This window comes from Neoarius graeffei, chromosome 18 (assembly GCF_027579695.1).
Source record: "Neoarius graeffei isolate fNeoGra1 chromosome 18, fNeoGra1.pri, whole genome shotgun sequence".
Taxonomy (NCBI): domain Eukaryota; kingdom Metazoa; phylum Chordata; class Actinopteri; order Siluriformes; family Ariidae; genus Neoarius; species Neoarius graeffei.
Genome location: NC_083586.1, coordinates 25,554,199 through 25,572,719, shown reverse-complemented (window position 1 = coordinate 25,572,719; position 18,521 = coordinate 25,554,199). Strand labels below are relative to the sequence as shown.

At 41.3% G+C, this 18,521-nt stretch overlaps 1 protein-coding gene across 1 annotated transcript in view; it reads right to left on the bottom strand.

Annotated features, from left to right (window-relative positions):
• Positions 1 to 5,889: 5,889 nt before the first annotated feature.
• atp1b1b (ATPase Na+/K+ transporting subunit beta 1b) overlaps positions 5,890 to 18,521 on the bottom strand; it is a 33,665-nt gene continuing 21,033 nt past the window's right edge. The window contains exons 3-6 of the mRNA XM_060899464.1: positions 9,338 to 9,493; positions 8,694 to 8,878; positions 8,437 to 8,520; positions 5,890 to 6,318 (exon numbers count right to left, since the gene is read on the bottom strand). Coding sequence (XP_060755447.1) covers positions 6,058 to 6,318; positions 8,437 to 8,520; positions 8,694 to 8,878; positions 9,338 to 9,493 — 686 coding nt within the window. The 3' untranslated portion in view covers positions 5,890 to 6,057. The remainder of the gene's footprint in view (positions 6,319 to 8,436; positions 8,521 to 8,693; positions 8,879 to 9,337; positions 9,494 to 18,521) is intronic.

The following is an 18,521-nucleotide window of genomic DNA, read 5'->3' as shown; positions in this document are numbered from 1 at the left end:
CTCAGCCCATCTTTGCTCCTCAAAGACTAGGCCTTTCTTGGATACTACTTTTGTACCAAATCATGATTACAATCACCTGTTTACATCACCTGTTTCAAATCAAATCATTATTTACTTGTTTTACCTCATTACTAGCCCTAAATTTTTCCCATCCTAACTTTTTTGGAATGTATTGCAGGCCTGAAAATATGAGGTATTATCAAGAGGAAGATCAGAAACACCCAACTCAAAAATACAGACAAGCTGAAGGTCGTGATCAAAGCAACCTGGGCTTCAATAGCACCTCAGCAGTGCCCCCAGCTTATTTCCTTCATGCCATGGCGCATTGATGCAGTAGTTCATGGTAAAGGAGCCCCAACCAAGTATCGAGTGTATAAATAAACATATTTTTTTCAGAAGTTGGACAGTTCTGTCTTGTAAATCCTTTCTTGATTGATCTTAGGAAATATTATAATACTCTGAGATACAGGATTTCTGATTTTCCTGAGCTATAAACCATAAACATCAAAATTTAAAAAAATAAAAAAGACTGAAATATTTCACTTTGTGTAATGAATATAGAATATATGAAAGTTTACCTTTTTGAATTCAAATTAAAAAAAACTTTTTCATGATATTCTAAATTGTTTGAGATGCACTAGTATGTTGTACAACCATTCTCCCCTGAAAAAGAACAGTTTAAAGAAATCATTGAAAGCCCAATATTGCCATGACATTCATGTTCATGGTTAATGTATGTACATTTCTGACCACAATTCTAGCATATGTGGCAGCGGGGGCGTGGTCAAGCATCAGTCTGTGAATGGAGAGCGGAGTCAGGGAAGGTAAGTGGCAGAATCACTGCACCTGATGTGAGTTAACCTGTGTTTGTGTGTCTTCCCCAGTGACCGTGCCCTATAAAAGGAGAGAGAGAGAGAGAGCAGAGAAAGGGAGCTCTCTCCTGACCAAAATGCATGTGTGCGTGTAGGAGAGAGTGAATGAGCTGAAAAGCCACCTATATAACCAAAAATAAAAGTTTCTGAGAACTCAGTTCTGGCCTGCCGTGCTTCTGTGCGCCACCCACCTGCTCTGGTTCTACAGTATAGTATGATTTTGTTTGAGGCTGTTTTGTTATTAATGTCATCTTGCCCAATCAAAATCTATGGTCACAAGCTGCTGCTGGGCTACACGCAGTTACAGTGTTTCAAAAAGGCTATCTCGACATCTTGTAATTATTATAGCACTAAATGACATGCGTTTGACCAAGTGAGAGCAATCGATGGTCAAATGCTCCAGCCAAACGCCACCCCGTCCTTCCCCTATTTCTCCATTATTAAGGATAGGTTATACTGAGTGACGCAGGGCACTCAGATGAAGGAACCGATAACACAGCTTTTGATCCCAAAGAGCCACCGGGAATATAAATTGCACCCTTTGCCTTTGCACCCTCTGCCATTAATCGAGACCCCATTCAAAAGAATTGGGATGGATCTCGTCAGGCCATTAAATCGGTCAACACGAGGATATCGCTTTATTTTAGTTCTGGTGGACTATGCAACGCGATATCCGGAAGCAGTGCCTCTTCGCAATATCTCAGCATGCAGTATTGCGGAAGCACTCTTCCGTGTTATCTCCCAAGTCGGAATCCCCAAAGAGATTCTGACTGATCAAGGCACTACGTTTATGTCACGCACACTGCGTGAACTGTATGGGTTACTGGGAATTAAGCCTATCTGCACCAGCGTTTATCACCCACAAACGGATGGCTTAGTCGAACGGTTCAACTGCACCCTCGAGAACATACGGTAATTCGAAAATTTGTAAGCGAGGACACAATGCAGCTGGGATAAATGGCTCAAGCCCCTGTTACTCGCAGTGCGAGAGGTCCCACAAGCCTCCACGGGGTTCTCCCTGTTTGAATTATTATACGGGCGTAAGCCATGTGGCATTTTAGATGTGCTGTGTGAAAATTGGGAGGAGGGACCGTCAACAAGCAAAAATGAAATTCAATACGTTATCAACCTGCGCGCCAAACTCCACACCCTCACGCACCTAACCCAGGAGAATTTGCGGCAGGCCCAAGAACGTCAAGTCCATCTGTACGACAGGGGCACGCACCTTAGGGAATTCACAGCGAGAGTTAAAGTACTTGTGTTGTTGCCCACGTCGAGCTCCAAATTGATCGCCAGGTGGCAAGGACCCTTTGAGGGCACATGGCGAGTCGGAGACGTCGACTATGAGGTGCGGCGAACGGACAGGGTGGGGCGTTACAGATTTACCACCTCAATCTGTTAAAACTTTGGAATGAGGAGGTCCCCGTGGCATTGGTGTCGGTGGTTCCAGAGAAGGCGGAGCTGGGGCCGGAGGTTCAAAAAGTAAAATTGACATCGCCCACCGCTCCTGTCCCCTGTGGAGACCACCTCTCTCCGACCCAACTCACGGAGGTCGCCCAGTTGCAGACAGAATTTCCTGACGTATTCTCGCCCCTGCCCGGCCGCACCCATCTCATAGAACACCACATTGAGACACCCCCGGGGGTGGTAGTGCGCAGCCACCCTTACAGACTGCCCGAACACAAAAAAAGGTGGTTCGGGAAGAACTCGAGGCCATGCTCGAAATGGGCATTGTTGAGGAGTCCCACAGTGACTGGAGCAGCCCAGTGGTCTTAGTTCACAAGGCCGATGGGTCGGTCCGGTTCTGTGTGGACTATAGAAAAGTCAACGCAGTGTCTAAATTCGATGTGTACCCAATGCCTCGTATTGATAAGTTGCTTGATTGACTAGGCACGGCTCATTTTTATTTGACACTGGATTTGACAAAAGGATATTAGCAGATCCCCTTGACTCCATTATCCCAAGAGAAAACGGCCTTTTCCACACCGTTTGGCTTACACCAGTTTGTCACACTTCCTTTTGGGCTGTTTGGGGCGCCCGCTACATTCCAGCGGCTTATGGATAGGGTCCTCCACCCCCACGCCACCTACGCGGCCGCATACTTGGACAACATCATTATTTATAGTAATGACTGGCCGCGACACCTAAAACATCTAAGGGACGTCCTTAGGTCACTGAGGCGAGCGGGTCTCACAGCCAACCCGAAGAAGTGTGCGATTAGGCGGGTGGAAGTACGGTATCTGAGCTTCCACTTGGCCAATGGGCAGGTGCGTCTCCAAATTAATAAGACAGCAGCGATTGCGGCCTGCCTGAGGCCCAAGACCAAAAAGGGGGTGAGACAGCTCCTGGGGCTGGCTGGCTACTATTGTAGGTTTATACCTAATTATTCGGACATCACCAGCCCGCTGACTGATCTCACTAAAAAGGGGGCACCAGATCCGGTCCAGTGGACGGAGCAATGCCAGCGGGCTTTCTCTGACGTAAAGGCTGCACTGTGTGGGGGGCCACTGTTATACTCCACTGACTTTTCTCTCCTCTTTGTTTTGCAGACAGAAGCGTCGGACAGAGGGCTGGGGGCTGTTCTGTCCCAGGAGGTGAAGGGGGAGGATCGTCCAGTGCTGTACATCAGCCGGAAGCTGTCGGTGCGTGAGGGCTGGTACAGCACCATAGAAAAGGAGTGCCTCGCCATCAAGTGGGTGGTCTTCGCCCTCCGCTACTACCTACTGGGACACCCTTTGACCCTTTGTTCGGACCATGCCCCCCTCCAGTGGCTCCACCGCATGAAGGATGCCAACGCGCAGATCACCCATTGGTATCTGGCACTCCAGCCGTTTAAGTTCAAGGTGGTCCACAGGCCAGGGGCGCAGATGGTCGTGGCGGATTTCCTCTCCTGTCGGGGGGGGGGAGTCAGCTGCAGGCCGGACGGCTCCCCGGCCTGAGTCGGGCGGTGGGGGTATGTGGCAGTGGGGGCGTGGTCAAGCGTCGGTCTGTGAATGGAGGGCGGAGTCAGGGAAGGTAAGTGGCAGAATCACTGCACCTGATGTGAGTTAACCTGTGTTTGTGTGTCTTCCCCAGTGACCGTGCCCTATAAAAGGAGAGAGAGAGCAGAGAAAGGGAGCTCTCTCCCGACCCGATTGCATGTGTGCGCGTGTGGGAGAGAGTGAATGAGCTGAAAAGCCACCTATAGAACCAAAAATAAAAGTTTCTGAGAACTCAGTTCTGGCCTGCCGTGCTTCTGTGCTCCACCCACCTGCTCTGGTTCTATAGTATAGTATGATTTTGTTTGAGGCTGTTTTGTTATTAATGTCATCTTGCCCAATCAAAATCTATGGTCACAAGCTGCTGCTGGGCTACACGCAGTTACAGTGTTTCAAAAAGGCTATCTCGACATCTTGTAATTGTTATGGCACTAAATGACATGGCTACATAATAGAACATAATAAAACATTTTTTCACAGGGCGGCACAGTGATTAGCACTGTCACCTTACAGCAAGGTGGTTCTGGGCTCGAGCCCCATGGCTGACTGGGGCCTTTTTATGTGGAGTTTGCATGTTTTCCTCATGCCTGTGTGGGTTTTCTCTGCATACTCCAATTTCCTCCCACAGTCCAAAGGCATGCAAGGCAGTTACAGTGCTACAGGCAGGAGCCTCAACCAAGTGTTGAGTGTATACGTGAACATACTTAGATAATAGATAGTTCAATTAGTTCAACTGGCTACTCTAAATTGCCCATAAGTGTGTGAGTGGCTGTCTGTCTCTCTGTGTTGGTCCTCTGATGGATTGGTGGCCTGTCCAGGATGTACCTCGCCTCTTGGCTGGGATTGATGTCAGCTTCCCCATGACCCGCAATGGAAATGGTATAGTGAACAAATTAATAATTTTTTCACTTCATGGTGGTTTCACTTTGAAGCTGCCCAAGGCAACGAACGAGATGAAGAAGAAAAACAAAGTTTCCATTTTTCTCAGAATATGGACAACAGAACAATCCAAGAATAAAATTTACACTTACACAAAGGCATTGTTTTTCCTTTTATTTTACCTTGGTTAATTCCATCCAGGGAATTTGCTTTTTCCCCCCCAAAGCAATGTTCACATCATCTCAACATTTAGAGAAAATGTTTACACTTTCTCTACAACCTAAAATAATCTTTATGCTGTACTTTTAAGGAATTTCAGCATAAGAATTAAAGGGAATGACAGATGTTTGATGGTAGACATTGCACACTTCAACACATTTACAGATGGGTCACTGCAGTGATCTTAAATATTACATTGTCTTAATGGTTTTGGTATTATGACACACATTCCTTGCAAAAAATAATAATGGGCAACAACAGTACTGTATCGCCTTCCTAAGACCTTGTTTTTGATTTATGCCTCATAGCAGGAAGGGGGAAACACCCCCCCACACACACACCTCAATACACAGATTAAAAAGGTATTACATTTAAAGTCAATATTTACATAAATTCACATGATGAAAGAAGAAAAAAAAATAAAAAGCATTATCCCTCCCTTTAATTTCAAAGAAAACAGAAACATAGTGTCTTTATTAAAACCTCTTAAATAAATAGTAAACAGTACAGTGTTTGTGCTGACAGTGAATAAGAACAAATTTGTAATTGCACAGTTAACAAAGCTAGACCAGCTTTGGCTTGGTTTGAAACAACCTACATAATGTAAATATCATGCACTGTTATTATGGAAGAAAGCCACACAAGATGGCAATACAGGAACAGAGGGATAAACTGTGTTGAATGCATTCAGGGTGGACTAGATTCAGGGTGGACCCTTAGATCATTGACTTTTTTTTTTCTCTAAAGAATAGTCAAGTTTTCGAATAGACCATTATTATAATAGCCTAATAAACTATGGATAGTCTTTCAAGCATTTGCATTCTAACTCTATACAGAAGCAGAAAATCTTGCATTGAAGCAGATAACATTAAGTCCCACATTATGGTTCATTATAGACTAATTATTCAAATATTTTAAGCCTCTGCTAAAGTATCCTATGCCACTTTCTGACAGGAGACATTTGTGTATTGATCAACACTTCCGCACAGTAACACTGTGGAAGACCATTGGGGAAATTGTCTGGTAGTTGTATATCTCAAGTCAAAAAAATGGTTCTTACTTTGCCTTATAACTGGGAGAAATTAAAGGTTCTGTGCTTATAATGGAGGTTAAAAGTGGATAACCTTTATTTTAACTTCAAAACGCCCCAGGGAACGATCCTTGTCACTCTGCAGTATGTTCTCACCATACACTTTGCACTCAATACGTATATCTTGGTTTAAGGTTATGTTTAAGAACTGAATGGCCACCAAAGGCTGTAGGTAGTGTGAGTGCAGGAGCTTGCCGTAGTAAGGATAATACTGGAGAGGGAAGCCTTCTCCAATGCCATAGTATGCCACTGGCCCAAGCAAAACTTCTTCTTCTTTTTTCTACAAACATTTAAAAGATTGCAAGTTGAGAATTTTCTCCCATTTCCTTATTTGCCAATTCCTACCAACTAGCTACTTGGCTCTTCTATCACCTACCAGCTGCCAAGTAGGGAGGGTGAGGGCTACTACATGTTTTCTTTGAGACATGTGAAACCAGCCACCACAACTTTTCAGTTGCTGCTCATGCTATGTAACAGGGCAGCTGAACACACTTAGAGGAAAATAGTTAACCACCCTCCATCATATACATGGGCTCACAAATACCCATGATGGACAACCACTTTGATTGTCTATATTTCCCCACAACCAATTTTGCTTTCTTATATTCCTGGCCAGGGATGGTTCTGGCGTTCCTGATGACAGAGTGAATGCTTTTCTCTTTTGCTACTCAGTGAAAGATTTTTTTTTTAATTCATATAATCATCAAATATAACTTTCTTCCTTCCAGAAACATTCTAACTTTGAAACCTACATTTGTGTCTTACAACCCCAATTCCAAAAAAGCTGGGACACTGTGTAAAACATAAATACAGAATATGACGATTTACAAATCATGGAAACCCTATATTTCATTGAAAATAGTACAAAGACAACATATCAAATGTTGAAACTGAGAAATTTCATTGTTTTTTGAAAAATATATGCTCATTTTGACATTGATGTCAGCAACACATTTCAAAAAAGTTGGGACAGGGGCAACAAAAGACTGAAAAAGTTGTGTAATGATAAAAAAATAATAATAATTTGGTTAATTGGCAACAGGTCAGTAACATGATTGGGGAAGAACATCCCAGAGAGGCTGAATCTCTCAGAAGTAAAGATGGGGATGGGTTCACCACTCAGTGAAAAACTGCATGGGCAAACAGTGCAACAATTTAAGAATAACATTCCTCAATGTAAAATTGCAAAGAATTTGGGGATCACATCATCTATGGTCCATAATATCATTAAAAGATTCAGAGAATCTGGAGAAATCTCTGTAGACAAGAGACAAGGCTGAAAACTGACATTGGATGCCTGTGATCTTCAGGCCCTCAGGAGACACTGCATTAAAAGCAGACACATGTCTGCATTGGAAATCACTGCATGGGGTCAGGAATGCTTGAGGAAACCATCGTCTGTGAAAACAGTTTATTACTGCATCCACAAATGCAAGTTAAAACCAGATATAAACAATATCCAGAAATACTGCCACCTTCTCTTGACCCGAGCTCTTTTATGATGGACTGAGGCAAAGTGGAAAATTGTCCCGAGGTCTGATGAATCAAAAGTAGAAATTCTATTTAGAAATCATGGACACCATGTCCTCCAGGCTAAAGAGGAGAGGGACCATCTGGCTTGTTATCAGTGTCCAGTTCAAAAGCCAGCATCTGTGATGGTATGAGGGTGCATTAGTGCACATGCCATGGGTAGCTTGTACATCTGGGAAGGCATCATTAATGCTGAATGATATATACACGTTTCAGAATAATATGCTGCCATCCAGACAAAATGTTTTTCAGGGAAGGCCTTCCTTCTTTCAGCAAGACAATGCCAAACTGCTTTCTGCACATATTAAAACCGCATGGCTCCATAGTAAAAGAGTCAGGGTGCTAAAATGGCCTGCCTGCAATCCAGACATGTCTCCCATTTAAAACATTTGGCACATTATGAAGTGCAAAATACAACAAAGGAGACCCCGAACTGTTGAGCAACTGAAATTGTATATCAAGCAAGAATGGGACAACATTTCTCTTTCAAAACTACAGCAATTGGTCTCCTCAGTTCCCAAATGTTTACAGAGTGTTGTTAAAAGTAGAGGTGATGAAACACAGTGGTAAACATGCCCCTGTCCCAACTTTTTTAAAGTGTGTTGCAGACATCAAATTCAAAATGAGCATATATTTTTCAAAAAACAATAAAATTTCTCAGCTTCAACATTTGCTATGAGATCTTTTTACTATTTTCAATGAAATATAGGGTTTCCATGATTTCAAATTATTGCATTCTGTTTTTCTTTACAGTTTACACAGTATGCCAACTTTTTTGGAATTGGGGTTGTATGTAGGACAGGATATAATGGTGGTTAGTGGTGAGCTGTGAGTTGTCTGTGCTTAAGAATTAAGAGATTCTACTTACCTTACTTGTGCAGTGGAGAGGTATTACATTAGGTTGGACTTTGGACTTGACTTCCTCTGGGATACTCTCATTTGACTGTGGGGGCTAAAAAAGGTCATAAACAGGGATCAATCAGCAGTAAAATGAAGTCCATGCCTCTAAGAGTATTGAACGATGTAGTATAAGTAATTAGTTATCTTTAGAATTTCTATGGTTTGGTTTAATGTAACATTTTTTTCAATGAAAATGAATGCAACATGGAAATCCAGCAAACCCACCTCTGGTCTAAAATACACAATCCTATTGAGTTTGACAATCAAACAGGGTTTTCCCTCACTGAAGCCAAAATCCTGGTCCTCAGTGCCTGAGCAAGGCCCAAGAAGTGTCTTTGAGAATCGACATGCCCTCCTAATACCTATTTCAGTATCCAGATCTCCCCTGTTCTTATAGCCCCCAGGTTGGTCTATGTGGAAAAGGATAAAAAGTGACACAAAAAAGCAAAACACATCAATCCTGGAAATAATTGGGCACAGCATCATGTATGTGATGCCTCATTCTGAAAAGTGTTCAGAATTCTGAAATGTCTGTCCTTCAAATTCATGTTTAACTTTGATTTAACTAATCTACATGATAGATATAGCACTCTAGATATAGTGACTGGTTAAAAGCAAATACTGTAAATAAATAAAAAAATTAGTCAAGAGTTAAGGGGATCAGAGTTATGAAATCAGTAGTTTATGATGGCAATCATGCAGGTCTTGATATCTATTTTTAGATCATAATCTGGTCTTTTCATTTGCTTCTACAGTCTATGGAATTTATTTTAGTCCACTAGATTCTAAATATAAAGCATGAAAATATAATTAATGTAGAAACTAAAAACAGATACTTGAGGCCACTTTAGTTATTAATGCTACTATACCTCCACAGTCCTCAAACTTGTGTTGGTCACGCTGGATTTCATCATTGTAAGCCTCAAGGAAATTTTTTATGGAGTTTATGTATTTCAAATATGTATTAACATCATTCACGGCGAAGATCACATCTCCTTTATCTGAACGAGGAGCGTGGGTAAGTCCTGCACACCAATAACATCAGAATTAATAAATTAGAATTTTTCAGAAATGTTTAAACTTTCCAAAACATAACTTTATTATCTCACAAGTTAGACAAAAGATAAGCAAAACCCATAGCTTCTGCTATATATTTCATGTACATATAAACATACTGTCACACGCTTAGAATCTTGTTGTTCTTCTTACATATTATTCCCCACTTTGCTGTGGGGTTGATCCAGTAGATTTAATGGCCTTGCCCAAGGGCCTAACAGAGGCAGTGCTGGGGCTCAAACCTCTGACCCTCTTATCAGTAACCCAGAGCCTTAAAGTGCATATCACGGGTAAATTCAGGAGCAAGGTCAATGTAATTCTATTTTATATTAAACTTTGGTCAAATATCTGTAACATTCTGCATTCTCTGCAATTTTTTTACCTTGCAGAATACCAGAAAAATTCAGATGAAATCAAGCCATTTGAGGCGAATTGGTCCGCCTCTGAAAAAAATTGGCATTTGAATTTCCTGGCAAACATTGATTTTTGTGACGTCATCTGCGGGATGCCTCTCTCTGAATCCTATGTCAGCGCTGGTTTGTTTATGAGAAGACGACCTGGTGGTTTTCTGCACATTTCTTCAACGTTATCGCATAATTATTAAAATGGTTAACAGATGTATCATAGGAGGGTGTAGCAACACCAATCCTTGATGGGATTAGTACTCATTGTTTTCCAAAAGACTGGACAATGAGAGAGAAATGGGAGCGCTTGGTCTACACAGGCTGTGCACTGAAACTGTGCAAAGCTCATGCAGCCTGCTGGCGCTTCCGCAGATAACGTCACGAATCTGGATCCAGACTCCCTTGGGATTTTTCCAGACGCATTATTTTATTTTTTTCTGCTGTAGACAGATGGCCTTGTACAAAATTACCTTTCTGGATGAGTGTGTAAAGGGACATACTTTCATAAAAAAAAAAAACCCACAACACAAAATTGGTCCAGAATATGCACTTTAACCTGCTGACCCACCACTGACCCCTTTCCTACACTCTCAGGGCCCGTTTACACGAGGACGCTGTCGGATAAAAACGACTAAATATTTTATCAGAAGTGCCTTTCGTCTACACGGGGACGGCGTTTCCGAGGCTGAAAAACGGATAAAATTGAAAACGCCTTCCAGAGTGGATAAGTTAAAAACGGCCCCTGTTGCATATCCATCTAAACTACCCAATACGCGAAACTCTGCTCGGATCTGCTCACGTCGGGTACGCGTTTACGTCATACATGTCATATACTGTACATGCCAGCCCAGGAAGTAAGAAAGTAAGTAAAAAAGTAAGAGCATGTCTGATTACATCGATCCAACGGACCTTCAAGCTGCTCTGTGTTTTAATGCAGTAGATGTGTTTTCCTGCTCACCCGCTCGGCTGGAGCTCCTCAGTTTGGTGTCGCCAAGTTACACGCACGTGCGCCGCCTATTCAAGCCGCTCGTGAAACCATAAACCCGAGACTGAAATAGTCAGGGGGCCAAAACTGACATTGTAACTAATGCGGCCATCTCAGGGTACAAGCTGACAACCTATAAAATATTAATATTTGACCCCTAGGGATGTAATTTACCTCTGTTTCCTTATTCTTATTCCCCTACAGTACTCTTGAAAATGCTTCCAATAGAATCCATCTTATGTGCAAATATAACCTTTAATAAAGTGAATAACACACATACCAAAGGAGTATTGCGCCACAGGTGCACTGTTTTGTTACCACAGATGTGCTAGGCCTGAAGAAAGAGGTTCAGTGGAGATAATCACAGACGGTGTTTTCACAGGAATTCATTAATAACATCTCACTCATTTCTAATAGTCTACTACAACAATTCAGATTCCACCACAACATGTCAGAAAAGGTAAGAAGCTAAACTTCACAGCTAGGTAATTAAGCTAATGTACCTTGGTAATAACTATATGTTTATGTGTACACGTGTTCTGGGAATTTTTATTTCTGCACAATGCTCATTTCTACATTCTTCTAGATAAGTGTTGGCAACCTTTTAAACTAGCATAGCATATTACTCAGCTCAAATGATCAATAGTTTTTGAGATATAAAAGATCTAACAGAAATATAAAGAGATACAAGCAGGCTAAAGAAGGTTGAATGATTTCCTCGCTTTTCAGATAAGTTAACATGGAGGGAGCAGTAAACAGAGGGAGCAGTAAACTTAGAACCCAGAGAAGATCCAATAGCAAGAGGTATAAATTGGCAGAAATGTTTCATTTGTCAAAAAGACCATGGAAAGTACATGAAAGAGAAGCAGCTAACAAAACCATCTGAGGAAGGCCTGAATCGTATCAGAGTCAGAGCAAGTGAAAGAGCAAAATACAAAGATGTGGAATATGCTGATGCTCTGGATCGAATCCAAGCATTCCTAGACACAGAAAAAGACAAAATCAAATGGCACAAAACATGCTATGCTGCTTTTACCAATGTTACTTACATTTCTCACCTTAAGAAGAGTTTTGAAAAAGCAAGTACACCACAGGAAACGACAAGCACCTTCTGCCCCCGCTCCACTAGACAATCAGTATCTCCAGTCACTTGGGAAAAATGTATATTTTGTCAGAAGGATAAGCACAGAGAGAAACTGCACAACATCCAAGTCTTGAGTACATCTGAAAAGATTCTTCACCTAGCTCAGCAAGACACAGAATTACGACCAAGGCTAGCAGGAGTCAATGACTTGATTGCCGAAGAGGGCAAGTACCATCTTATCTGCTACAGGGCATTCTTAAGGAAGTACCAGAGTACATCGTCAGGAGAAAATGATCCATATTCCATTTGTTTACAAAATGCAGCAGATGAGCTTAGAGCAGGACTTGCCAGAGGTCAAATATACTCAATGAAGACAGTTTGGGAAAGATATTGTAAGCTGCTTGCAGACTTTGACTTGGATCCAGGATGTTACAGACGTCAGCGTTTTAAAGAAAAGCTCGACCGGTTGCTTGATGGAAAAGCACTATTTGTGCATTCAAGAAAGCCAACCGATTCCATAATGATATTCCCTGAAATGACGGCTGAGTCTGCCATACTTAACATGAAGAAATCAACAGATAATGTACTGGATGACACCCAAGAGGCAACCATGACTAGCTGTGGAACTGACAAGGATGCTCAGATATTGAGTTGGCTGTACTGGGTAGCATTGAAGATCAGGGCAGACATCAGGGAGTGTCCAGGACATGATATTATTGGAGGAATAGATCTGCATCATGTGGAAGAAGTTGTGCCTGAAAGTCTATGCATGTTGTGGTTGGCATATGAAGGATGGTGTGCTGGTACCCAAGCTTTTAACCAAAGAACCGTTACAGGCAAGATCGTTGGAGCTGACGACCTGTGGATGCAAGGAGAGTGGGACTCAGTGCAGCACCAGGCATTGTCGATGTCGAAGAGGTGGGATATTTTGCTGTGGGGCATGTGGTTGTGCTAGTGCAGCTTGGTGTAAGAATACTCAGGTAACCACATCACATTATCATATATCTATCATATTATGTTCAAAATAATAATATTCCTGTTTATGTTATGCATGTGTTAACAAAATTAACCCCAAACTCTTCTATTAAATTCCTGTTTAGGACTTTGAAAATGTGGACATGGCTTAAACAGTAGGTGTCTTCTGATATCAGCATCTTCTTCAACATACAATTTCCATTGTCTTCGGAGTACAACAGACCAATCTTCTACCAGCAGGCTTGGATGAACATTACCATGCTGCTAATGAAAGTTCTGATGTCCTAAAGAAGTCCAAGTTCCTTTAAGTTTGTAAAGTGTGTTTATTTTTATTAAACAATCTTTTTGGTTAAAACATAAAATTAGTTGACTTATTGTTTTCTATTCCACACACACTATATATAAAATCACTAGTTTGATACAGTACAGTAGTTGCATATTGAGATCATTTATCTCATTCTCATTATCTCTAGCCGCTTTATCCTTCTACAGGGTCGCAGGCAAGCTGGAGCCTATCCCAGCTGACTACGGGCGAAAGGCGGGGTACACCCTGGACAAGTCGCCAGGTCATCACAGGGCTGACACATAGACACAGACAACCATTCATACTCACATTCACACCTACGGTCAATTTAGAGTCACCAGTTAACCTAACCTGCATGTCTTTGGACTGTGGGGGAAACCGGAGCACCCGGAGGAAACCCACGCGGACACGGGGAGAACATGCAAACTCCACACAGAAAGGCCCTCGCCGGCCCCGGGGCTCGAACCCAGGACCTTCTTGCTGTGAGGCGACAGCGCTAACCACTACACCACCGTGCCGCCCGAGATCATTTATAATTGTTATAATCATTATTAATATAATTGGATTTACAGTCAGGTATATGAATTAAGTCAAATAGGACCTAATGGTATAGGCTTAATTGGAAGTCTAGATTTCCGCCTGGTCAATAAATGCTAAAAACCTGTGCAGTGTTGTCCCATTTCACAATACATGCCTGACATTTGGCACACCTCTTTCCCCTAGATGGGAGTACTGATTGGTAGAGGTTTTGAGTTTGTATCTTGTGTTTCCAAGCTGATATTAACTTTATAAAGTGGTACACTTTAGGCAGAGATTGATTTTTTACATGTTCAAGCTCCATTTTCCCCCTATTGTGTAATAGGTATGTACATGCTGACACTTCTACAGACATCCCAGAAGTGTCAGCTTTCATTTGATACCAAGTTTTTGTCTGTAACCCTTGTGGTTCCCGAGATAATCACCATTTTCTGTAGTTTGGCGTGTTACACAAAATAACGTTTTTTTACCCCTAAAATAGCTCCTAAAAGTCACAAAATCATTTTTTCAGCCTGACAACCACTGTAGAATTTCACCTGAGGGTCCCTTCTTACAAAAAAAATAGGTTGTCATCTTGTACCCTGACATGGCAGCAAAAGTCTTAACGGAAGCCCTTTTCAGAAATGGCCCCCTGACTAAAAACAAAACTAGCAGCCGAACGGGTTTATTTTCCTGAGATGGACACTGCCTTTTCTCTTCTTCAGCGAAACAAGAGTGAGTGTTACTTAATAAAGGTAGATTAAAAGAGTTTCGGTTTGCTCCTGCTCCTCCCTCGAGCACTACAGTACCTCAGCCGGACTGGTGTTCTGTAAAGTTATCCTAGCAAGTTCGCATACAGACCGTTTTATTATTCAAAACAAGTCATTACAAATTATTTGACTCGGCCAAAGACTCGACCAATACGCACAAAACATAAAAATCGGCAAATGCGTGAAATTCTCACCGATTTTCTATCAGCCCAGCTGATCGGTGGGACAAAATTACTGTTGAATTTTCCTACCCTCCTGGATTTCGCGCATGCGCAGTAGGCTTGGTAGGACAAATCCAAGAGGTAGGATAACTTTACAGAACAGCGGCGCAGATGTGCAGATCAGACAAGACGGAAGACGTTGCGCATGCGTGCAGACATAGCGGAGACATTTATGCGTCACCATATAGACGCAGATTTCCTCCTTGAAAACGGTCGTGTAGACGCGGAAAAAAGTGAGAACGAAAACGGACTTTTGCGTTTTTGTTTCAGACCGTCCCCGTGTAAAGTGGGCCTCAGAATAAAGATCTATAGAGGCTTTTCAGTGACATCACAGATTTTTGTTTTTCACACAGTGTCTGCCATATTGCCAGGGAAACAAAGAAACATAATTGTGACAGTTAATAATGAAAATCGAGACGACTGCAGTCACTGCAATCTCTCTGAAACAATTAAAAATTCAGATTATACCAGCAGATTGCATTACATCCAAAAGCTGAAACATGCAGGCATCACAGATCCATATTACCCACAAACGTATTTATTTATTATTTATTCTGCACACTGTTCTGGGTACGTGTGCTCATTGCTCACTTGTGTGTATATGCATGTGTTCACTGCTTCAGATGGGTTAAATGCAGAGGAGGAATTTCACTGTGCTTGAGTGTACGTGAGACAAAAATAAAGGCTTCTTCTTAATTTACCCACAAATGTATTTATTCCACTTGAAAAGTGTTCGGCAAACCAGCTGCCAGATTTGGGATACTCTGACATCCTGAGCTATTTAGTATTTGGGACTTCTAAGTATACTGGAGAGATGCTAAAGGCATACAAAAGTATCACGGGCGATTGCTCTAAGACAACGAGGGAGGCTCAGCCTCCTCTAAAAATGACGAACATCGTGTAGGATGAATTGCACTAGGCTTATGTTATAGCCGACCTTATAACATTGCTATTTCAGATCCAGAATCATAGAAATATATGTGCTCAACCCACTACAGTGCAAAATCATTCCCTTATAACTTTAATGTGTGCGTGAGTTTTTCCCCCTCGTGACAGTGCGATGCAGCCCAGCCTCAGTGGACTTCAATGGCATTTGGGAGCTCTGCGCTTTTCAATCTCAAAATGCAAGAAGATTATTGGACAAATACTGCGAAAACGCCCGCCCACGGAGTCTCACGGACTCCCAGCCTCAGTGGACTTCAATGGCATTTGGGAGCTATGCGCTTTTCAATCTCAAAATGCAAGACGGTTATTGGACAAATACTGCGAAAATGCCTGCCTACGGACTCCGAGCCTCACATGGGAGGGACATGGCAGTTTCCACGAGGAGACTGGTGATTGGTGAAAGCAGCCAGATATTTTCTTTGACTGACAGCTCGTTTCAACTATAGAAAGGCAGCGGTGAATTTCAGTTCAGTCCCATGCGGATTCGCAAGTGCTGTGGTGTATTGTAAGAGATCGGCTTACATTTCGATTTCATTCATTACATACGGTTTCTACCAGCTTTTTTAGCTTGTATATATTTTCATTGTAAATAAAGTGTAAATATAGTGTTGTCAAGTTTGCTATCTTAGTTCCAGAAATTTCGTTTATTTGAGTGACTGAACTTGAACTTGAGGGGGCTAGTCAGCTAGCAAGAAAGCTGCGCACGGATGCCAAGCATTGCTGATTTAATTTTGGCGAAGCCATTTGCCAGTCTTCCTTTCGAGGAAAAAATTAAAATTAAAGAGCAGGGTAGACCAACGCCTCAAATTGACTTGGTGAAAAAGGTAGGGAATAATACTTGTTCCTTTCAGCTCTCCTGGTATGAGAAAGTGAATTGGCTAACAGCAAGTGACCCACATCAACAACAGTAAATAGGCTACTTAGTAATATGTCATGGATGGACCAAAAATATAGAATCTATTTAAAATGTTTATGCTGAGTATATTATATTGGAATATATATTTTTCTGGATATGAATTAAACACAGCTACAATTTGGAAAACATTTTTAAACAAAAACACAGCCGAGAACATTTCACACTACAGACCTGGATTAAAAGTGAAGGGTTATCAAAATTGTCAATAAAACATTTCTCAGTCAAAATAAGTAAAATATAGGGAAAGTGTCATTGAATGAAATGTGTGGCACCCAGCTCTACTGCTGAGGTTCCTGACAAAGAGCTGCTTTCAATAATGATCAATTTTTAAACAACATGCCACAATTTTAAAATATAAAATGTTAAAATATACCCCTCCCCCCCAACACCACCATCATGTATATTGGACATTAGGCTAATGGGCCAAAAGAACCTGTTATTTCACAGTTTGTGACCCTGCCAACAATCAGCCAGATCAGAGGCAAGAGTATGGGCAAAATTGATGTGTTTTTTCTTTTAAAATCTGGAAATATCGTAACCGACCAGCCTCCCCTGTTTGAAAGACTACCAGCCGCCACTGAAAAGTATAGATGCCTACCAATATTTCAAGGCAGGTTTCATGCATGTTGGAATGTTATGGGAAATTCCTGATAAAGAAAAATACCTTATTATGAAAAAGGTAAGCTCAGATGTGGACTTCTAATAAACAAGCCAGGACCTAGATCTAGCATATTTTATGGTGTTTAGCCTCGTCTACATTATCATTATATAAACATGCTGCTAGTCTAGCCAAGTATTAGGTCTAATAAAATATATTGTGTCCAAAGCCCACATCCAGGTATACATTTTAACGTTCATACATTTGCCATGTTTTTCAATCTTATAGTGCAATAGAGCTGCGAAGTAGGCTTGACAGCACACCGCTGCACTGATGAACCTCCCATATGTTTGTATGGGAGAAGAGCATGTTTTTGTTTGGCCTTTAAAGGCATTTAAAAGTGTTTAATCTACATAAAACTAGTGTTGATTCAAGAATAAGTAACATATTTACAGAATATATTGTTAATTTTGTGCGGCGTTGTGATGAGCTTTTACTTTAAGCATTTTTTAACATTGTGTAATGCAATACACCAAACTCACAGGCAATGCAATCTTGGGTTTTTTAGTGATATTCCTCACCGGTCCATAGGTTTTGTTGTTGCTTCCAGCTCGCTCACTGTTGGTTCAATCAGCTTGAAACTCATGATTCCCACCTAGTGGTCAAATCTCTCATGTTGATTTTTTTCCCCAATAAAATCAGCTGAACACTTTGCTGTCTAGTACATGTGAAAGATCAGATAAGATAAGACCAGAAAATTTTGCATCCTTCTGAAAAAATCAAATTATTTTCCTATTTTTTTTCATGGATAAAAAATTAAAATGTGTATAAATATCAGTAATACTGTTTAGAAGAAAATTAACACAAGTTTGACCCTCTTATACACAGCGCATTCAAGCACCACCATCATTAGTCATGCATGGTGTCCACAATTTAAAGTGAACATACCCGCTAAATTCTGGCTTTTACGTTTAAACACAAAGGATGTACCAATTTCATAGATGTATTACTTTTAAGCCAATATTTCAAGGCAGGTTATGTGCATGTTAGCATGTTATGGGAAATTCCTGATAAAGAAAAAAAAGTGAGGTGCATAATTGTGATATACAAGAAGAAGCCTGTATCTGCAATTCTTACCCTGATACTCAAAATTCTAAATCTCTTTATTTTTGGCTTTTTGGTTTATTAATTTCTGATTGAGTTTTTTTTTTTTCTCATGAATGGAGAATTAAACCAATGGAAAATGATTGCTGATTTGTGACTGGGGCAACAGACAGAA